This window comes from Lygodium microphyllum, chromosome 26 (genome assembly GCF_053477565.2).
Source record: "Lygodium microphyllum isolate KBCC chromosome 26, Lygodium_microphyllum_v1.1.10, whole genome shotgun sequence".
In the NCBI taxonomy this organism is placed as follows: Eukaryota; Viridiplantae; Streptophyta; class Polypodiopsida; order Schizaeales; family Lygodiaceae; genus Lygodium; species Lygodium microphyllum.
In genome coordinates this window covers 121,994,709-122,017,194 of record NC_141160.1, presented here as the reverse complement: position 1 = coordinate 122,017,194, position 22,486 = coordinate 121,994,709, and the positions used below count along the sequence as shown (strand labels likewise).

General features: G+C 44.0%; 1 protein-coding gene across 2 annotated transcripts in view; it reads left to right on the top strand.

The window, feature by feature from the left end:
* PNG1 (peptide-N-glycanase 1) overlaps positions 1–22,486 on the top strand; it is a 253,484-nt gene that overhangs the window by 88,540 nt on the left and 142,458 nt on the right. For both annotated transcript variants that reach the window (XR_015688796.1, XM_087667535.1), the window contains exons 6-7: positions 6,189–6,271; positions 15,264–15,377. Coding sequence is in view for 1 of the 2 variants with exons in the window: in XM_087667535.1 (XP_087523661.1) it covers positions 6,189–6,271; positions 15,264–15,377 (197 nt within the window). In the remaining variant the exon portion in view is untranslated. The remainder of the gene's footprint in view (positions 1–6,188; positions 6,272–15,263; positions 15,378–22,486) is intronic.

Here is a 22,486-nt window from a genome sequence, read left to right as displayed (position 1 = left end):
GTCCTTTCAATGTTATCCTCAATGGCGGCTTCTGCTCAGCTGGCAAGATTGTCTCTTCCTTTGGGGCAGCACTTCATTAGCCAATCTTTGGCTGATGATATCTTTATGATTTTGCGGGCGGACAGGGACAACATTCGAAAGGCATTAGATGTTTGGACGCTCTTTGGTCAGGCCTCTGGTCTTCGCATCAATGCCTTTAAATATACTATACTCAGTTGCATGGAGCCTAATTTACAGTCATTAGGCTGGCAGGGCCAGGTGGTTTCCCGTGGCTCCATTGTCAGGCATCTTGGATACCCATTGGGGGTGGATGTACGGCCAAAGGACCTACTGGAGTGGATTTCACAAAAATTGGTGGCGAAGTTTATGTATTGGAAGTCGCAAGCGTGGCCATTCCATGTCCGCCTCAAAGTGGCTCAGACAATTATGCTACCAATGCTAACGTATTTCCTGCCATTGCTGCCGTGGATGCCTACTACTTTGAAGGCTCTCACTCATCCCATTCGTTTCATGCTATGGAAGAAGGATTCACTGTAGGCAGGTATTTCGTGGATTTCATGGTCACATACATGTATCCCTAAATGCATGGGTGGTGGAGCTATTTTGGATGCAGAAACTCATATGCTGGCTCTTCGTTGGTCTCTTTTTCGTGCCATGTGTGTGGATCATCACCCGTGGACCATTATAGCTCGTTATTTTCTTGAGGACAGCGGGCTACGCCATGGTATGACACGACTTCGGGCCTCTTGGTGGCTTGTCCTTAATGCTGACTCTCGATTTTCCAGTCCCTCTTCCTCTCTGTTACTGCACTTGGTCGGCTCTTGGAAAGTGGTGCTCCAAAAGGCCCGTTGGCATCCAGTGGGGGACCGCTTGCAGACTAACTCCTTTCAACTGGAATTGTTGGCAGTATCGAGATTACTTTCATGGGAAGACAAACATCAGCTTAGACGGAGATTTAACCGCATGGCGTGTTTAGGTGTGACTTCGATTGCGGATGCTACCCTTGCCACTCGCAATGTCCTTGCATCGTTTCGGACTACTAGGAGACTTTTCAGGATCCCGCGCGGATACCGTGGTTTATGGGAACAACTTTTGTCGGAGCTTCAAGGTAGGCAACCCTTTCCTGCCCTGGCTGTGGATCGTCCTTGGCAGGACTGGGACCTTGCAGGCCGGTTGAGTCTGGAAAAGGCCTCTACTAATCAGGTGTATCATCTTCTCATTCAAGATCACCAATGGTTGGGTGTGAAAGCTAATACTGTTTGGGGACTGCGGAAATCGCAGTCATGGTGGCAGGCAACGGTGATGGAGGGCTGGCTGAATAAGGCACCTTTCAAATACAAGGTCTTTCTTTAGCGGGTAATGATTGGTGGTCTTCCTCTTGCCTCGGCCCTTTCCAAGCGTAGAATCTCGAATGGCAATTGTTTCTTCTGTACCACTACTGCGGAATCGGCCCGACATCGTTTTCTTTCTTGTCTGCTCGCCAAGAATATCTGGTCACTCTTGTCGCAAATCTGGTGCGCAGTGGTGGGGTCCTCACTAACTCCTTTCGATTGGGTTTTTGTGCGCCCAAAGTACCCCACACCGCCACAGTTACATATGAAGATCTTATTTCCTTTTTCAGATACTGGGGATGCTGGCACATTTGGACCACACGCAATGCTTTTCTCTTTGATTCGGCCTCTAATGTACCGAGACATATTGCCAGGCTTAAAGGGCTCTTGCATTGGCAGCTAGATCTCATCCGGCACTCCGACTTGCTCCCTCGGGAGGATTTGCTTCCCTGGCATATGGCAATTGCCTCTGGGTCGTTGCCATGATTGGTATAACCTTTTTCGTGCATTAGTACGGGGATTTCCCACACGTTGGCCTAGGGACCTCGTGTCTCTTGTAATCATGTAATCATGTAATCTTGTACCTTTTTTTTATAATTATTGCAATTACCTTTTACGAAAAAAAAAAGAGAGAGAGAGAATTGATGATGGCGCAGTTGGTTGTGAACTAGGGTTTCTATCCCCCTTGTTGCCTTGCTCATCTGAGTTGTTCTGTCCGTTTGCCAGTTGCAGGCTGCTCGTTTGTTAGCCTGCCAGTTCGTCAAATGCAGCCCTGCCCTGTTTATCTTCGTCAGATTGTTTGCGCTCTGTTCTATTTATCTTTGTCCCTACCCGTTTATCTTTGTCGTGCTGTGGGCGCTTGTTCCTTCTGCACAGGGAGCCACCCTGGGACCCTGCGATTGGCGGCCTGCTTCATGGTCTGAAGGCCGCTTGTCCTTGTGCTATTAGTGGCTGCCCCAGGCTGGGGCTTCTGCCCAACACATAGAGTGCACCTCTGTCCTCAGCCGCGCCGTGTGCCCTTGTCTTTTGAAGGGCACTACTGCGCCTTGTGTTTGGGCTGATGCTTATTTATGGACAGCACTGATTTATTTCTTGTGGCCGGAGACCTGGCCATATATGTCGAAGATGATGTAGCAGAAGTAGATATGGTTTCATGCACTGATGAGATGGCTTTGTCACCTTGGGATGATCAGCCTTCTATCAAACGCAACAAGCATGAAGAATTTTCTGCTGCACATGAGGCCCTCGATTTGGGTGAGTCTCCGCTACACTCATATGCACAGGTGGTCTCTCCTTTACTGGATTTGCCAGAGCCAAATTGGGAGTAGTTGTTTTTTTTCTTTGCAAGTAAAATGTGGCTGATTATACTACTCAAAAAACTGATTACAATTGAGTGGTCATGCTCAAGAGACTAGCTGGAGCTGATGCAAAGTCACAAATACATCATGTATACAAGCCTTTCAAGGTGGTCTAGGGGGGATGGGGGCAAGAAGCCATGGTGGGGGGGGGGGCGGGGCGCGGGGGTGTATTAGCAATTGGGGTTGCTTGTGTGCATCACGAAAAATAGATCCTGGCCGCCCCAAGTGTGCACGAAGTGACATTGAAGCTCGTGACAAGCCGTGGATTCATCCTGCACCTGATCCCATCGGTGCTAAAAGTCTCTCTTCGCTGAAAGCCACCTGACACCGCGCCTTCCAGATATGCCATCCAGTAAGACTCCCTATGATCTCCCATCCCTCCGAGCGGTCTGCAGTGGGCTCTAGTACCTGGCGGAAAATATGATACTAAATGGTACCTTAAGATTTTACATGGTACGGTACGATATTAGTATGAAAAAGAATTGAGTTTTCTTAAAATAGAAATGATAGAACATATGTCTAAAGTGAAAATACCAATGCCATTACAAAATAAGATGAATACATAATGCTAAAAGCCAAAATTAGTATATGCTAGGCCCTTGCGATTGCATACAGAACTTGCGATACAATATTATACATCATAGTACATACATGGATCATAGTGGATATAATGATACAAAAGAGAGAGACCTATGATGAGGCATCACTATAATTATCATCATCATCATCCTCAGACATTTGAGTGCTTATCAAGAGAGTTTGAAGATGAATCCTCGATATTGGATGGTGAGACACTCTTACACTCATCCTCATTGATGAGGTTACTATCATCATAAAATGGTGGTTCCCTAGGCAATGGCTTGTGTGGGCATAGCGAGGCATGGGATGAGAGCTACTAGAGCCTCGCCTCACATATGTTTGCAAGCCACTCAAACCACCCCTCTTGGATGTCGGAGGGCATTGAGTAATTACGCCCTTGCTACCATCTACTCAACCTCATCCACAAGTATGGTAACTATGAGGGTCACAAGTGTTTGTGGCTATAAGCTCTACAAAGATAATCTCCTTCTCCTCATCAATCTCTTGATGTACACTTGAAAGAGTGTCGCTTGTCACCGTGAATGTATCAACATTCATCTATACAAATGCACATAAGATTATAAATACTAAATTGTAAAGTACAGAGTTCAGAACAACAAATTAAAACTTGACTTAGTAGTTGGGTCCGACCACTTGTGTAGCACTTCCTGCAATACTTGCACATCCAATGGTGGGAGTTGGACTTCTTTGTGTCCCTCTGACATGCATGGTGTGCAAATTGAAGGCCTCGTGCTTCTCACGAGTCATGATGCTAATGGAGGGTTGAGGCTTCAAGCTTGGAAGTTGGAAGTTTGGGTGGGGGAGAGGAGAGTGAGAGGACTATGCACAATATTGCTTGAAAGCTCAAGAGGTAAACTCACCACCGAGATTTGTTGTGACTATCCTGACCTTGTGACTAGTTCGTTTCCACCAGACTTCTCCACTCACAGAATCTCTGAAAGCTTAAACATAGAGCTTAGAGAAGAAAGTTTGAACATATCTAGAAAGTCATCAACAATCAACATGATTTAAGAAGCATTTTCCAAGGATGGAGTATACACGAACCACCCAAATACTTGCGAAGAATCTTAAGAGGAGTGTGAAGACAAGAATCATGATCTTCAGTACTTAGGAGCTGGGCTGCCACATCAGCACCACAATTCTACCAGGGCGATATAGTGGAGCAAGTATCCTCCTATGTTTACCATGGGGCCACCTTCTTTGGATCCAAGTGCAAGAGGATTTGCAGCCAGGTGTCATGTTCTAGTGAGGATGTACTTGGTGATTCACATCTTATGGATATGGCATGTCAGTAATGATTGTTGGAAATTTATGTTACTTAGCAGCAGCAATTGGAGAAAAATCCTATCTAAGCTGGTTGAATGTGAGTGAACAGCTGTGTTTTGCTTTGTGCAGTTGCATTCTTGATCTGAATCAGGAGAAAAATACAAAATAACTGTACATAAGGCTTCATGCATTTTTAAACTTGAATCCACAGGGATATAATGAAATATTAGATAAAGTTGTGCAGAGAGACAGAGGATAAGGGCTGCTTATGTCTATAGAAGTTCTCAATCTTTGTAAAGGGAACAAGCTACTCAGAAAGCCCTTGACTCAGGAAAAAGTTGAATTTGGACATTTGATTTGCCTGGTTTGGCAAGTGGATAGTTCTGGAATCAGCACGATTCTATTGCTTCTTTCCTTCTTCTGGATGTGGATGTTAATCATGCTAGGTAGACATTCATGTCCCTCTTGCAATTTTTTTTGGTTGCTATGCAGATTGAAAGTGAAGACCGTGACAACTTCTTAGGAAGAGCTAAGGGATCTAGGCCACTTAAAGCTTGGAAAAAGTCAAGGTCTTTGCCACTGCATTGGAAGCTTGGACAATTGAATTGCTGCAATTTATCAGAATAGGTTGTCTGGTTCTCCAAGTTTGCCAATTATGGCCTTAAACAAGTCATTCCCAAAGTGATAGGATCTCAGCTTTTCAATAGAGTGGAAAATATAATCTTGGTGGAGAAACAAGAAGCCGTAAGAGGGTTTAATGTTTATTGAGGCGGCTTCTAAGATAGAGATGTGATTATGCCAATTTGAGTTGGGGGACTCCCTCAATTTTGGTGTCTTTGGGTAGAAACTCAGTGTAGAAAGCACTATATCTATGTCCATCTGTCTTTCTTAAACCTGTTAAACATCCTAAACTCATTGTAGAGAGCATTATATCTAACTGGGTGTGTCTCCCTTAAACCTCTTAGGTCAGATCACAGAGTGAGTTGCAATGCCAAACTGACATCTAATGTTTTCCTTTTTTCATTGGTTTGTGAAACGGTCACAATTTCCACTCTCTATTGATCGAGTTTCTATTAAGCTTTGCAAAGGGAATAGGCTACAGAGAAAGCCTTTTACTTAGACAAAATGGAACATGGGTAAGGAGATGCTTGCGGTATAATCATGAGCCTTTTGTTTCTTTGCTTCTTCTCGATGCGGATATTAATCATGCTAGGTAGATATCCATAACCCCTCTTGCACCCACTGTGTGTATTGATGAAGCTTTTAAGCTAGAGATGAGATTTCACGAATTTGAGTTGGGGACTCTTGAATTGGTGTCTTTGTGTAGAAATTCAAATATAGAAAACATAATATCTCCTTACATATGTCTCCCTTAAACCTCTCAGGTGAGACCACAAAGTCCGCTGCAGTTGCAAACTGCCATCTAAACTTTTTCTTTTTCTGTTTGTTTGTGAAGCAATCACAATTTTTACTCAGTATTGATTGCTTGGTGATCACTGTAGACAGCTCATTGTTTCACCTCTCTTGTTGGTAGAGGAGAGAGAAATGAGAGAGTAAGGGACTTTAATTGAAGTGTACTACTATATTTGTGGTTGCAAAATGTCAGAGAGTTGAAGATTTGATTTGATTTCAGGAAGGAAAGAGAAGCCTAAGCCAGAAGGAGATTGAACATAGGCTACTATTTGAGCTTCTTCGTTGGTTTAAGAACTTCTTCAGGTAAAGGTACTGATATTCTCATGACATTAGACAGGTTATGATGTGAAAACCAAATACCAAAACGTTTATGAAAAAATTCCCTTACGCATGTGGTTGTACCCTTATGCAGCAGTTTATAATGCTTTTTCCTGTTGTGGCAATAGTGAACCAATAAGAAGAATATGATATGAAACTTGTGTTACGCATTCCTTTAAAAAATTGGATGATTTGAATGTATGGTTTGGTCTACAACTGCAGCTAGCACAAAGCTGGAAGCTGTAAGAATGGCTTGCACTTCTTACCCATGGTCTATGTTGTGTTTGGAAGGTAGTTAACCGAAGACATAAGAGCTGCTTTCAGACTTGAAACATTGTGGAAACTGGTATGTAACGATAGACCAACAACAGGAGATGAGGATGGTTACGAAGGCAGTTGGCAGTGCAGTTTATATGGTAAAGAACTGAGATGAATGAAATCTTAAGTCCTTAAATTGGGATGATTCCAGGAAATATAGGAGAGATTAAGAGAACATTATCAAAAACTGAGACAACATAGACAAAGTGCCCTAGAAAGACTACATGAACACGAGACTAGTTGCAGTTGTTTTGTGTAAGACTGCCTTGCAGGTATTGTCACCAAAGCAAGAACAGAGGAGTAAACAGGCTCCAAGTATGGCATTATGGAATCGCTTTGCCAAGTGTACACTATTGCTCTAATTCTTAGCACTTTGTTGATGTATGGCAGTTGGTTGGCCAATCAGCAAGATTCCTCAATAAACATTGCTGTTGATCATGGCAGCAATGGTGCAATGCTGATAGTGTCCAGTGTAAACATAGATTCAAAGAGCATAGAGAGAGAGCTGTCCAGACTGCAACTGCATAGCTTCTTGTGCACATCCATAATATAGGTCACACAAGTGGAGAAAGCTGAGCAAGCCTGCACAATGTCTCCATCTTATCAAAGAAATCTGGTCAGTGCAGTAGTAGAAGAGGAAGGAACAATGAAAGGGCCCATAAGTCCATATGTTCTTTGCAAATATAACTCCATATCTATTCAATAGACAATGACTTTCTTCTCTACTATAGTCTCGGCTCCTTCAAGGCCTTGAAGGCTCTGTGAGTGTCTCTTGGTAAATCCAAAAATCAAACCACTCCCATACTATGTTAGCAACCTGTGTAGAGAATCTTTGTTAAAAGAGGGCTCATGTGTCCCATCGTATGATGATTCTAATCTCAAGATGTTTTTGAAGAGAACCCGTATCAAACTTCTCTTTGATAGAGGTTAGAGCTATCTAGTTAAGAAAATAAGAAATTAATCTTCAAGCTCAAATAATAGCAGTTGTGAACTTGACCTTGTTAAATATACAGGATCTAGAGCATGGTAGATGTGAAAGCTATGGAGGTTGAAAGAGGAAGAAGAAACTCATGAAGACATTGACCTTGACAAAACAAATTGTCACACAAGTGAATTAGGTTCCAAGATTGAGACATGGACTCATAAATCTTGTGTGTGGATAGTGACATAGACACTTTATTGGAAAGAAAAGAGTACTATCATTGCATTAGAAAATAGTGCAAGTACAATGCTTTATAGGAATTGAATAGTAGCACTTCTTCTACTGTGCATATGGGATTCTGGTCCTGAGCTCTCATTGCTCCTTACAAAGGGACTGAAGTTGGTGTGATTGCAAATATCTCAATATCCCTCCTCAATCACAACCAGAAGTACAAAGTGTGTAGAGGCTTTAGTGAGAGCAACTCCTGCAAAGTGTGGGCATACCATAAACATGACAAAACTCTAGAGGCTGTCGCAGAAAGGCTAAGTGTGGGTACCACAAACATGATGAACATCCAGAGGCTGTAGCAAGGGCTTCATAAAGTGTATGGAGGCTATAGTACAAGGCTAACTGAGGAGTTTACAAGTTTATCTGAATCACTAGGGCTAGGGAATACAAGGCTAAAAAAGTCTATCAGAATAGAAGGACTGATGAGGTTTGTCATTCTCCTGGTGGTCTTTTTCTTCTTCTTCTTCTTCTTCTTCCTTTGCTCCATTTTCTTTTTTTTCTTTAACTACAACTAGATAGGCCTTTTGGGATCTCTTTCTGGTGTGATAGAACTTCTTGGTGTTTTCGGTCCTTTTGCAGAAGTCACAAAAAAGCTGGTTCTTCTTGCCTTTGTACATGTCGCCAACATATAATGCATCTTCATCTCTAGAGGTGCTTGGTTCTTAGTTTTTAGCTTATTTTCCTTCTCTAATAGTGATGCCTGGATATCAATAAGTTCAGGGTTTGGCATATTGATTAGAGTTGTTGATATATTATTATATTCAGGAGGAAAACTTTTAAGTAGAACACCGATGCAAACATCTTTTTCCATTTTAATGTTGATTCCTGCAAGTTGGGTTAGAAGTCTTTCCATGTAATTTAGATGTGTGGTAAGTGATGTACTAGATTTCATTTCAAGCCTGAAAAACTCAATCAAGAGACCATACTTTGATGACTTAGACTGTGCACCAAACGAAGTGTCAAGTCTCTTCCATATATCCAGTGAAGTATCACAGTTATCCACATGGTGAATATAGCTGTTGTCTAGCTCCAGTTTGATAATGGCATGAGCCTTATCATTGTTCTTTTGCCAAGTGACTGCAAGGTCCGCATCACGAGGCTTCTTTTCTTTTTCAATGGTAATGGCCTGGAGGCCCTTCTTCGCCAGGATGAGTTTGATGCGGGTTTACCAGGTGTAAAACCCGACTCCTTTGAAGTGAGCAGTTGGAGAGTCTTTACCCATGTTAGATGGCTCGAGCAGCAACAAACAACTTCAGAATTCTCAGATTTTATCAATGGAAGAGTAGATTACATTGTGCCAAGAGACACAAGTAATGACAGTGTGAAAACACACTATGTAAAGACTATGTTTGAGTTTATGTTGAACTCGAATCTTCTTAGTTCGGGGTCGTTGATCTTTCGTCAATCTTTCCAGGTTCTTCCCCTCCTTGATTTGATGTTGGGACAATAGATCAGAGTGGCAATGGGTTGTTCTAGGTGGCAGGAGAGAGAAGATGATGAGATCTTTGAGCTTTAGTGAAGTTTGGCTATGGCTTCCTAGATTAGGGTTTTGACCCAGCCCTAGTTTTTTACTGATTGTGGGAGCTACAGTGGATCATTTTGAAAATTTTTTAAATGGAGCTCTCTTCATGCTCTATCAAAGCTCCATAATGATGGTCGAGATTGCTGGCAGATTCAAGCGGGTAGGGCGGACGATGGCACTAGGTGCAATCTTTGACAGATTTCCATGTTTTTGATAATGCTGAGGATATAGAGTACCAATGTCAATGAGTTATGGGCCAGGAGGGAGCGCCATAAGTGGGGGAAGATATGTCTAGAAGAGAGTTCCAAAGATATGCTTTGTATTTGGAGATCCAGCTCCTCCAAGGTGGATATGTCCTGCATGCCGCATACTGAGGTTATGGCAGCAACTGATAGAAGTGACAATGCTGAGCTCTAGATAGGGCAATGTCAGGATCTTATGTGATACAGAGAACCCTTGGAATTCAAGGAATAAATCTCCAGAAGAGAGCTTGGAGAGATATGCCCTCTACAGGAAGTTATGGAAGCTCAAAGGCGGGGATGTGCAGGTTGGCTATGGCTGCCACAAGGTGCTCTGAAGATGAAGTTGATAAGGAATGGAGTCATACACTGATCTTGAGCTGGATGTGAGTTGGGTAGAGATTGAGAGGGACCAAGAGAGGCTGGAGAGGTAGTGCCATGCCCGACTGGGCTCTGATACCATGTTAAATATATGGGATCTAGAGCATGGCAGATGCGAAAGCTATGGAGGTTGAAAGAGGAAGAAGAAACTCATGAAGACATTGACCCTGACAAGATAAATTGTCACACAAGTGAATTAGGTTCCAAGATTGAGACTTGGACTCATAAACACAATATTGTGTGTGGATAGTGACATAGACACTTTATTGGAAAGAAAAGAGTACTATCATTTTATTTAAAAAGAGTGCAAGTACAATGCTTTATAGGAATTGAATGGTAGCATTTCTCCTACTGTGAATATGGAATTCTGGTCCTGAGCCCTCACTGCTCCTTACAAAGGGACTGAAGTAGGTGTGATTGCAAATATCTCAACAGACCTCAAAGTCCCTCCTAATATCTTTGACTGAGATTTGCTAGAACATGCAATAGATAATGGACTGCCATGGCCCCATATGCAGTGTTATGAGAAACATCTCATCGTGTTTTGTGTTTTGAAATTTGAGGTTCCTAATATTTGTTAAACATTTTATTTTGTTGGCTACTTTGAGGTTTTGAGAAATATTACTTAAACTTACTATATATCAGTGATATTAGTTCCATAAAATGAAAATGGTAATTGCACCTAAATCCTAGAGTTGAAAGTTTAAAACCTAATACAAAAACATATCTTTCACCTACTCATTTAGAAATTAGCATTCATGATTTGCAAATTACAACGTACAGGCTACGATATATGTATAAAAGTGAAAACCAATGTATGGCTTATGAATGTCATCGCCATATATCTAGCTAGATTGTAGGTGGTTCTATTGACATGACATAAATATAGATAATATGAGAAGAGAGTCAAGACTCAAGAGTTAAGACTAGTAACTACTTATGGCTGTCAAAAGAGTGATTGCCATAATAGTTGCCTCTAACTAGTAACTCGTCCCATCTCATTTGAAGACTATTGATGATAGCATCTCCTGCTCCATGTAAGGAGCCACATACCAATAGTTACTAGTAAGAGGCAACTAGTAACTACTTGTGGCTATCAAAAAAATCATTGCCATTGCCAATACCATTATCATTGCTAGATGATGTAGCTCATCCCATCTCATTTGAAGACTATTGATGATAGCATCTCCCACTTTATGTAAGAAGTCACATGGGTACGACCATGACCATAGTCATGTCAAGAAATCTCGTGGCTTAGTACATAGTGCCAGTGGAGGATGTAGTATAATTTGCTGCATGAGGAGAGGAGCTTTGCCCAATCTCTTGCTAGTGTGTTCCTTGGTCATAGTAGCAATGGCATAAGTCTGGACATGAGTCATGCATTGGAAGCGCTTCTTGTCTTTTGGGAGAAAGTTGTACATGATATCCTCATATGTACACCATTGGATGAAAGCAACATCAACTATCTCTCCTCTCGCCTCTAGCTTGGCAATGACCTCGCTATCCTTCTCTTTTACCTTTGATGCACTTCTCCTCCATCAACATCTCTGCCTTGGAGCTTCTCTATAAGCTCAATTTGCATTCACATAAACCAACTTCTCTAGTTGGATTGTGCTAACCTGAAAGGGGGTTTGTGAAAACTTAGAATCAAGATACACAATGCATTTATAATTTATATATTCCAATGCACATGTGATGATTGAAATAAAAACATTATTGGTTCCTCTTTTTGATTTGGATATTAGTGCATACACTGCAAATGCGCTGCACTTGTATACTCTAGGGAGAGTACATAGAGCGTCAAAGGCTGAATTTTCAACATCAAATAACCATTTATCTCCCACCATGAGATGGCAAGGCATCTTGTCTCTTGCCTAAAGGCAACCTCTCATTTAAAATGATTAGGATCATGCACGAACAATATTGTCCCATCCTCAATCCTATTAAATTAACAACATGAGCCCCAAGCGTTGCGTCTTGACTCTTGGCTAAATTAATGAAAGTGATAGTCTATAGTTTCTAAAGATTAGTCACTGATAGCTGAACACACATAGTGATAAGTCATAAACTAGAGAAAGAGTTTATCAATCTCTTTGGTTCAAGTCAAAGACCTGCTTAAGGTGCTCAACCCAGCCTGACATCATGTTCTTATCACTCTACTGGTTAGTATTCCTGTACAAAGTGTGGAGGATGTAAAAAACAATGTTGATTGGTACAACTAATCCCATATTTCATTTTGCTAAATCTACAAGTTGTATGATATTTCTCATCTGCAAAATTACCATCAACAATTCAGCAATTTGAATGAACAAATCAATCTTTACCTTTCCATAGACAGTGCATGACAAGATGACATGGCCTTATGAAGCTCCTACATGTAGTAGTAAATTAGGCTCTTGGCTCACCCCTTGTGATAAAAAAATCTGTAAGACAAAGTAGAGGGGTGTGATTGCTTCTTTAATAGTCTCTATCTCATCCAAAACCATTACTTAGTAAGTATTTGTTCTCTCTTGTGCTTTGGCTGACTCTTGTTTCATGCGTTCCACTTGTCACCACACACAATTTGACAAAGGGAATCTTTTGTTTGCACCAACTTGGACAGGAGTCAAGACACAAGACCCAAAAGGTTACTGGGAACATTTGTTACATATATGTAATACAAATCATAAATGACAAAGTATGATACAAACTACCAAGATCATTGGCCAATGAAGCACAAGAATGAAGTAGCCAAAAGTGGGTCTTTGCTGGCTTGACAAGGTCATTTGTGGCAAATGCCTCTATTAAAGCCAGAGCCAATGACTTACGAGTGATGAAGTTAATCATGCACAAGGCTTTCTCCAAGGTTAGCTCCACCAAGAGAAAGTGATGCCACATGCTCCATTATTGGATTGAGTGGGTGCAAAGCCATGGAGTCTTGACAATAGTGGGGTACTCTCTCTCAATATACTCACAGACCTTGGCACAATTTGAGCCACTATTTATTATGAATCAGTGCACATGTTGTGCCAATCTTGTCTATGGCAGTCTTTAGGTTGGAATAAATCCACTCCCCAATAATTTTTAGGGTAGGGGTTGCCAAAGAAGCTTATTATTGAGTATAGTACAAGCACTTACAACACTTAGAGAGCCTTGACCAACCCCTTTACCTAGATGAGCATTAGCATGAGCACCCCTCTCTCTCCTAGGTTGCCCCTTTGGGCTGAGGTAGACTATCATGACTACTTGGGGAAAGCCATGGCCCTAGGCAGAGAAAGATGCCCCGGACCTCTTGGGAGACAACCTCATTGTTGTCATCACTAACAAATCCAACCCATTATTGCCAATGACAAGTGCCCACCAAAATACCTCACCCTAGACTTGATCATGCAAGTATCATAGCAGCCTATGAGATGAATATTGAGATTAGACTCAGTGTATGATGTAATAGCTCTAGTCCTTTTTAGGAATATATATTTTTACTACTTATTTTCTTTCATAAATAGAGAGATTTCTAGATTCATAGTCTTTATTAAACTAAAAAAGATGCATTACACATTAAAGCTTCATTATCTCATTAAAATAGCCCCAAAACTCAAACATTACGAAAGTTTTTGTCCCATAAACCAAAACCCTGATTTTGGGAGGCCACATCTATACATACGAGGTTGCCTAGCCACTCAAGTTATCCCCTTTTTCCAGGTCATCACTCATCCAGTGGCTGCCCAACTATCTATGGTTGCTGCCATGTCATCACCAGCCCCTAGTGATCTGTCTCCAAGTGGTGCTTACTATCTCCTTTAGTTGGTGACCTATCTTGGAGCCCCTGACTACTACTCTTGCTGTTGGAACAGGCCTCCCTGCTGTCCAGTCCTTGCTGCACCTGTTTTCAGCCTATACTTACTGTTGGAGCATGCTGCCTTGCAAATTCACCTCCGGTAACTGTCACCGAGCTGTCTACTGCACCTTGTGACCGGCTGTGCTCCTCTTCAGGCGGTATGTTGCTGTGTTTACCAATTCCAACCCTCCAAACTACTGTGTTTTAGTTTCCAGCCTATGTCATGGGACGTGGAATTTTCATGCTATGCTTGGCATTTTGGCTTATGCATTAATGAAATGTGCACACGTGAGGTGTGCATGTGTTGTGCAAGTTAGTTAAGTCACAATGATAGATCAAGGATCCTAAGATGTGAATGGGTGTCAAAGGAAAAAGTCGTAATAAGTCACAATGACAGACCAAGGATCCGGAGATGTTAGTGCATTTCAAAGGCAAAAGTTGTAGTAAGTCATACTAGTCCGGCAGTACTAGGTGGTGCTAGGTGTCAACTTTGGTGCCTAGTGTCCATTTCAGCCTAGGATATTTAATTAGCCATTAAATGTCAGTTGTGACATTTTTCAGGAAGGGGAGGCAGGAACAGGATGCAGATGGTGGGATCAGCAGGTCCGATGGGCAGAGGGCGGGAAGTGGACGAAAGGGCAGGTGGTGGAGCAGCAGATTTGAGGGGGGCAGAAGGTGGTAGGTAGTGGGAGCAGTTGGACTGGCGGGGGGAGAAAATGCAGGCGGCGGTGTCCAAGGAGATACCGCAGCTGGTGGAACAGCAGGAGGGTCTTCTCTAATAGGAAGAGCTACGTTATATCTTTAAATTTTTGTCTAGTACATGCAATAGAAGATTAGCGTGTATCTTTATAAGCTGAAAATCCTCACTCCTATAAGATGAGTTGCTTGAGCAGCATTAAGCTCTATCCACCTCCCTTCTCAGAAACACATGAAGATACAAGAAAAGCTAGTGGTTTGCTAAGACTGAGGCGAAGGAGCTCAAAAGAAGAAAGAGATGTAAGGCGATTGGATGCACAAGCTGGTAATGTAGAAGCTGCCATGTGTATCAAAAAACCATGGCAAATGAGTATTGGAAATGCCAAAACCTAGGAACCAATGGCAGTGATATTAAATGCATAAAGCATTTGAAGATGATGTTGCCACTGACTACTTTCTGAAGGACAGAGGAAGAAATAATAGTGAACAGACCAGGAGGCTCCAAATTTTATGTGAAGCCAATAACCCATGTGCAATAATATGACTAAAGTACTTTCACCCCACTAGGTAGGCTGCAGTGTTGTCAGCCAAAGTAATTTTGTATAAGATATTAAGTATTCATTCTGTTCTTGTTAATAATACTTGAAACTTACTTCCGTCTAGAATATAGTAACCTCTTTTGCATAATAATGATATGTCTTTGCTTTAATCTGATTCAAATTTAGGTGCTTTTGCAACGTTTCCAGTTTTGCTTAAAACTTCAAGGAAATAAGAAATGACAATTTCTCTACTAGGTGGGTAAATGCTGCACCATGTTTTCTCTGTGGAGCAGAAACATATAGTGCTGGTATTAGTGCACCTACTTCTGAAGAGCTGCAATATGGTGGAAGCCGTGTTGAACTTTACAGGTAGCTTCTTCCTTTAAATTAGTGCCTGATATTTTCTAAAAGTAGTAACTCTGCTGTGAAACTAAATGTCCTGGAAGAATGCCGAGAAGTTATTGATGTTTTAAGTGTAGGAAGGGTTCAAAGAAAAGATATTTGTGCTCCATGGGGACCTGCATATATGACTTTGAGAGAGAAAGAAAGAAAGAAAGAAAGTTATATTAACGTCTTCTAAAGACCAAAACTGGCCTATGAGACAAACTGTGATACAACTGATGAGGTCCAGCTATCCAAAATAAAAGTGCTGAATGAAAAGCTAAAAACTGGAAACTGAAAATACGGTGTTGTGAGTGTGATAAGTGTCGTGTATGTGTATGTGCGTATGTAGCTCTGGTACTCCAGATAATGGCTACAAAAGGGGAACAAATGTCGGCTGTGATAGGGGAACAACTGTCGGCTGTGATAAAGTGGTGCGATGTGTATATGTAACAGATGCAGGGAGATATACTATCCTGGGATGTAGTAGCAGTCGTCGAAGTCGCTAATAGCAGGTGATCCCTCCTGGATGCAGGATGTGGTACATCGGCGGTGGAGAAAGAGTAAACTGGAGGTCTGAGATCCAATGTGTCAAGTGTCGTCGGATCTAAGTCTGCTGTCGATGTAGATCAAGAATCCTCCGGATCTCCTGTCGGTGTGGCTGTGGGGTCCGAAACCCACGGATCCTTGTGTGGCATCGGGTACGTTGGTCCTCAGCCTGCTGTAGTGTGAGCCCGGAGGTTTGGCTGGAGGCTGGTACAGTAGCTCTCACTCTGTCTGTCTGAAAGAACTGTGTAATAGTCGTCTGGGTGGGCCCCTCTCTGACTAGGACCCGCTGTGTGCTCTGCTCTTTGATGTGCCATGCCTCGCCCAGAAAACGGCCAAATGATCTCTGATCCATATCAGTCATACATCCCTGAAGTGAGCTGCTCAATGTGTATCTAGATCTCAACTCTGAGTATGCCGGGCATCTGAGAACAAAATGCTCCTCACTCTCCACCTCTGATCTGCAAAGGGGGCATATCCTCTCCTCCCGTGGGATGCCACTGGCTCTGCCACTCTCAATCATAAGCTGATGTGACGATACCCTGAGCTGTCCAATAAGAACTCTCAATCGATGTGGCATATAGATCTGCATATATCTCGGAATCTCTATGAATCCCTGTTCTGATATGCTCAAGAACTGTGTATAATAATGTGCCATCTTCGATGGTAGTGGCTGTGCAGGGTTGACCCATGTCCTCTGTATATAAATATGCCATATCTCCTGTCTGATGACTCTGTTCCTCTCAGAGAGAGAGAGGGTGTAAGTGGGAGCCTGAGTATCATATAGAAGAGGTGGGAGTCTATCAATGTCCAGCCCATGTCTGTCAAACCAAGCTCTAGTCTGTGCATACCATGATGTGGTATCCCCCGCTTGAGCCATCTCCTGAGATGCCATATATGCTCTGTATGCAATGCGATCTTTGTCCATATCCTGAAATCTGTGTAGGAAGCAGACTGTCTGAAATAATGCCTCGACTAGCATGGGCGGTGTGGCAAGCTCTGCTCGCACAATGTCATGTGGGACTGAGGCCTTGCTGCGAATCAATCTAGATATCATGATCATCTGAGGTCTCTCCATCAATGTCCATACATAATCGGCAAGGCCTGGCCCCCATATAGCTGCTCCATACATTAGTGCTGGAGTGACTAGAGTATCAAAGAGCCACCCCTTGGTGTGGGGCTTCTGGAAATGTGCCTGATGACACTGTCGCTCCATAAGAGCCAATACTGAGTATCCTCTAGTGAGGCGGTCACGAGCTGCCTGTGTCATCGAGAAAATCCCTGAAGGTGCTGTAAAGGTGACTCCCAAATATACATATGATCCAGTGACCTCAATACTCCCTCCTGCTGCCATGAAAATACTCTGTCTGTGTATCTGAGCTAATGTATGGAATATAAGAACCTTGGTTTTACTAAGGTTCACTGTCATGCCTCTGTATATGCAAAAATTATCCAATGCTAATAAATGCTGCTGTAATCCCTGAGCTGAATCTGAGACCAACACAATGTCATCTGCATATAGTAAGATATGAACTGTGGCTCCACTGAGATCTATACCTCCACCGGCTCGCTGTTGAATAAACTCTGCTATCTCATCAATGTATAGCCCAAATAGAGAGAGAGAGAGAGAGAGAGAGAGAGAGAGAGAGAGAGAGAGAGAGAGAGAGAGAGACAGAGAGAGAGAGAGAGAGAGAGAGAGAGAGAGAGAGAGAGAGAGAGAGAGAGAGAACCCTTTCCTGCCCTTGCTTCGGATCATCCCTGGCAGGATTGGGACCTACAAGGCCGGCTAACCTTAAGCAAAGCTTCTGCTAACCAAGTGTATCATATTCTGATTAAAGATCATCAATGGCTCGTCACCAAAGTGAATGCCTTATGGGGATTACGTAAATCCCGGTCATGGTGGAGGGAAACTGTGATGGCGGGCTGGTTGAACAAGACACCCTTCAAATGTAAAGTTTTTCTTTGGAGAATGATGGTTGGTGGTCTTCCGCTTGCTTCGGCTCTCTCCAAGCGACGAATCTCCAATGGCCACTGTTTCTTTTGCACCACTGCTGTGGAATCCGCCCGCCACCGATTTATTTCTTGCCCCCTTGCAAAGAAAGTCTGGTTATTTATGTCGGCTGTTTGGCAAGGAGTGGTTGGTCCCACCCTGCGCCCCTTTGATTGGGTTTTCGGGCAGCCCAAATACCCCGCTCCTGCACGGCCACATATGAAGCTCGTGTATCATTTTCTTCGATATTGGGGCTGCTGGCATAACTGGACCGTCCGGAATGCTTTTCTTTTTGACTCCGCCTATAATATTCAGCGGCATATTGCCAGGCTTAAGGGCCTCTTGTATTGGCAGTTGGATCTTCTCCGGCATTCTAATTTGCTCTCTAGGGAGGACTTACGTCCCTGGCATAGGGCAATTTCCTCTGCATCTTTGCCATGACGTTGTAACTTGTAGCACTTAGAATCTCTTCACATGATGACTTAGATTGTCGTCATGTATCTTGTAATCAAGTAATCTTGTATTTTTTTCGTAATTAATACAATTACCTTTTACGAAAAAAAAAAAGAAAGAGAGAGAGAGAGAGAGAGACTACCAATCCTCACTGGAAAGTCTGAGCTATGGCTGCCTGGAGGCTCTTCATTCACAGACGTCATACAGCACAACAGCTCGCCTTTCTCCTTCAAGAGTGAAGATCCCTCTTCCTCGCGCGCTCGCGTTCTGCTCAGTTGCTGCCCGACGTGACGTCGCTCGCCTGACGGTCCGTTGCTGCTCGCTGGTTACTTGCGCCTCCTCAGTCCCGTCGCCGCCTGCAGTTCCGTTCAGCCTGGACCTTCGTCGTGCTTGCTCCCTGCGCCGTCAACGTCACCCATCGCGCCTGGTTCCTGACGCCCTACGCCTGCCGCCGCCCACTCCTTCTTCGCCTGGCGCCCTGTCCGTAGCCGCCTCTAACGCTCTGCTTCAAACGCCCTGTCCACGGCCGCCCTTGCTGCCCTGTCCCTTGACCTGACGGATCCCTGCCCGGCACCTCAGCCTGTCCCGTCCTGCCGTTGCGGCTGACAAGCTTTGTTTCGCCCTTCTGCCCCTACACGGTGACAGGTACAGCTTAGTTGTTATTGGCCGTCTTTGCAGAGTACACCCCGGGACAGCGCCTCTGTACAGACCAGCGGGCGAGAGAGAGAGCGGGAGAGAGACAGGGTCAGTCCTCCTTCAAGATCAAATTATCACACGATGGCTGGTTTGGATCTGGATTTCATAGACCAAACAGTGGCAGCACTTGGCCCGGATTCTGATGCTGAGGAACCTGAGGACATGGTTCCGTGCAACGAAGAGATGCCCCCTGGTCCTGACATTCAGCCTGCGGGTAAACGTACCAAGCATACTTCGGACGAGATAGGTGTTCCTCAGGATCGTTCCTATGCTCAGGTTGCTTCGGATCCTGTGGACTCCCAGGATGTTGACTGGGAGCATTTGCTGGAATTTGCCAACACGTTGCTTGGCGATTATGTTCAACATAATCAGGAAGCCTTTTCCGACTCAGCACCTGAAGATGTTCTGGAAGCCACCGTCGACCCAAAAACTGTCCTACGCTCCTTTTCAGTATTTTATGATCGCGCTGTGATACTCTTCTTCACTGGTCGAATCCCGCTGCTTTCTCGTATTCGCCAGTGGCTGCACAGTCTGCTACAAGGGGAATGTGTTGAAGAGATTTTTGTTGACTCCCGGGGGTTTTTTGAGGTTCTGTTGAAATCAGAGACGCACCGTGCTGCTCTCCTGTCTAAATTGCCTTTATTTTTTGAACGCCGGTTGGTTCATGTGGTTCCATGGCGCCCAATGGCAGATTTTCAGCGTCTGCTGCAACGTGAATGCCCTGTGTGGGTAGAAGTGAAAAATTGCCCGGCTGTTTATTGGCCATTGTTGAAGGATGCTATGGCCGCGGTGGGCACTGTTCTCGTCCCTCCCAGTCTTCGGGCAGTGAATCGCAACCGCTTGTGTATGCTATGGGACACTGCAAGAAAAAGGCCTGCTTGGTTGCGCCTCAACTGCTCGGGCATGCATCCGTTGCACTTTCGATTGAAATGGGGAAATTTTGCAGGGCATTGCTTTTCCTGTGGACAGTTGGGGCATTTTATGGCTAAATGCCCAGAACAGCAACACACCTCCGATATTGGCCATGCGCCACCCACGGAAGATATGGTGTGTGATGCCCCGTCGCTGGATGCTATTCACCAGCACCAAGTTCTGGCCAAAGGTAAACAACAGGTTTCGGGTCTGGATTCCCGCGCCACTGATTGGGTGGAAGTACGTGCAAAAAAAGGCAACAGGGTTGTTGCTGGCATGGAAAATACTGTGCCTACTCCTTCACAAGATTCCACGCGTACATATATGCGCAGGAAGAAAATGTTGTCTTCCAAGCGCGCTGCTTCTGCTATGGTTTCCTCTGCCCCTCGTCATCAGCCCGCTAGAAAAATGTATTCAGATCGTCCAAAGGGTCCCCCTGCTAAGCTGGCATTTGATACTAGAGGTAATGTCATTACCCTGTGGGACCGTCATTACCCTCGATTCAACCCCAAGCCAGCAGATATGCCATCTACTTCCAAATCTGGTCCTCAGAACTCTTTTGTTGTGTTGGCGGATTTCTTGGACGAGGGAGTCCTGGACATTCTTGCTGACAAAGTCAAATCGAGGCAAGCTTTCCCTCGTACCTGATTTGGTTTTAACTACACATGAAAATAGCCACGTGGAATGTGCGAGGAATTTGTTCTCGCCACAAGCAACATGCCATGTGGACGGTATTGCATGAAAATCAGTGGGATGTCCTGTGCGCTGTTGAGCACAAGAGTCACGGTGAAGCCGGAAAAGTAGTGGATTGCAATGGCTTTCGACTGTTCTATGCAGGGACACAGGCCATGCATTATTCGGGAGTGCTCATGATTGTACATGACAAATATCAGCCTATGCTTATTAAAAATGATGTTCATGGCCGCTTTTTGGTGATTGAAATTTTATTCGAAGGGGAAATCTTATGGTTACTTGGCCTCTATGCTCCGAATGATTCGTCATCTCGTCGGGAGCTTTGGCAAACTTTGTAGACCTCCTTATCACTTGGTAGACGCGGCTTCTTCATGGGGGATTTTAATATGTGTGTGGATTCTTCCCAGTCCACATCGGAGCATTCGGTAATGGACGCGCCCGAAAGTCGTATGTGGCATGAGTTGGCTCTTGCTGTTCTTAAGCAAGATCTCTGGTCCTGGCTACACCCGTCTTCTACAGGGTTTACTTTTCATTTGGCCTAGTATGCGACAACATGGTCGCGACTGGATCGTATGTATATCATGCAGAATGATGATTTTCTTCCCGAGATGCTCGACATCAAAGTGTTGCAGCAATATGCTTTGTCAGACCATTTCCCGCTGCAGCTTGAGCTGCTTGCACAACCAATTGCACCCTTCAAGCGATTTCTGGACCGACTCCCTTTGCGCTTCAACTCATCTTACCTGAAGCATGCACTCTTTCAGGGCTATATGCAGCAATTGATTGACAGATTCGTCTTGGATTTCTCTTCTCAGGGCACTGCGTCTTTTGAAAGATTGCTCACTAATGTGCAGCGGGTCGCTCGGCAGTATGGAATTTATCATGCCTCGCTTTGTCGGCAGCGTCGCAAGGCAGCAGAGGATCTGCTGGCTTTGGTTCATTCTCTGCTGGTGGACACTCTGGATGATGCATTTCTGTTCGCACTGGACATGCGGGTGGCTGATCTTATTAAAGCATTCCAGTTGAAATCATATCAGCAGGCCAAACTGCAACATCTGACGGAAACGTTGCAAGATAGTGCATGTCAGACCCATAAGTTCTTTCGAGCTCTCCATGCCTCTCCTGCTCGAGAAAATATGACCAGACTCGAGGGTGCAGAAGGCCACATTATCCTGGATCCACAGACTATTGTGCATATGTGCAGGAATTATTTCCATGACCTTCTCGGTTCCATCTCTCCACCTTCGGCCCAAACTACTCAGGCCCGTTCGGCTTTTTATGACCAGGTCCACAATCAGCTTCCGCAGGACATGCAATTTACTATGGAGTCCGATATTTGTGAGGCAGAGGTTATGGACGTCTTGTTACACTTGCCTAAGGATAAAAGCCCGGGGTGGGATGGTCTCACTAATGAGTTCTTTGAAGCTTTTGCTACCCAACTGGTGAAACCATTGCAGGCTTTGTTCCAGGAGGTGTGGGAAACGGGGATCATGCCCTCCTCATGGAAAGAAGGCCTTATTAAACTGCTTCCAAAAGCTCCTTCCCCATCTAAGTTGACACAGTGGCGCCCAATTTCTTTGATGGGTTCAATGTACAAAATCTTTTCCAAAGTAATGGCGAATCGGCTCCATAAGCATCTCTCGGCCATTGTGCACCCTCTACAGTATGGTTTTATTAAGGGCCGAAATATCCTACACAATGTATTGAATGCTCAACTGGCAATTGATTATGCCAGGCATTCCAATCAGGAGGTCGTACTGATTCAACTGGACCTGGAAAAGGCTTTTGACTATCTAGACTGGTCTTT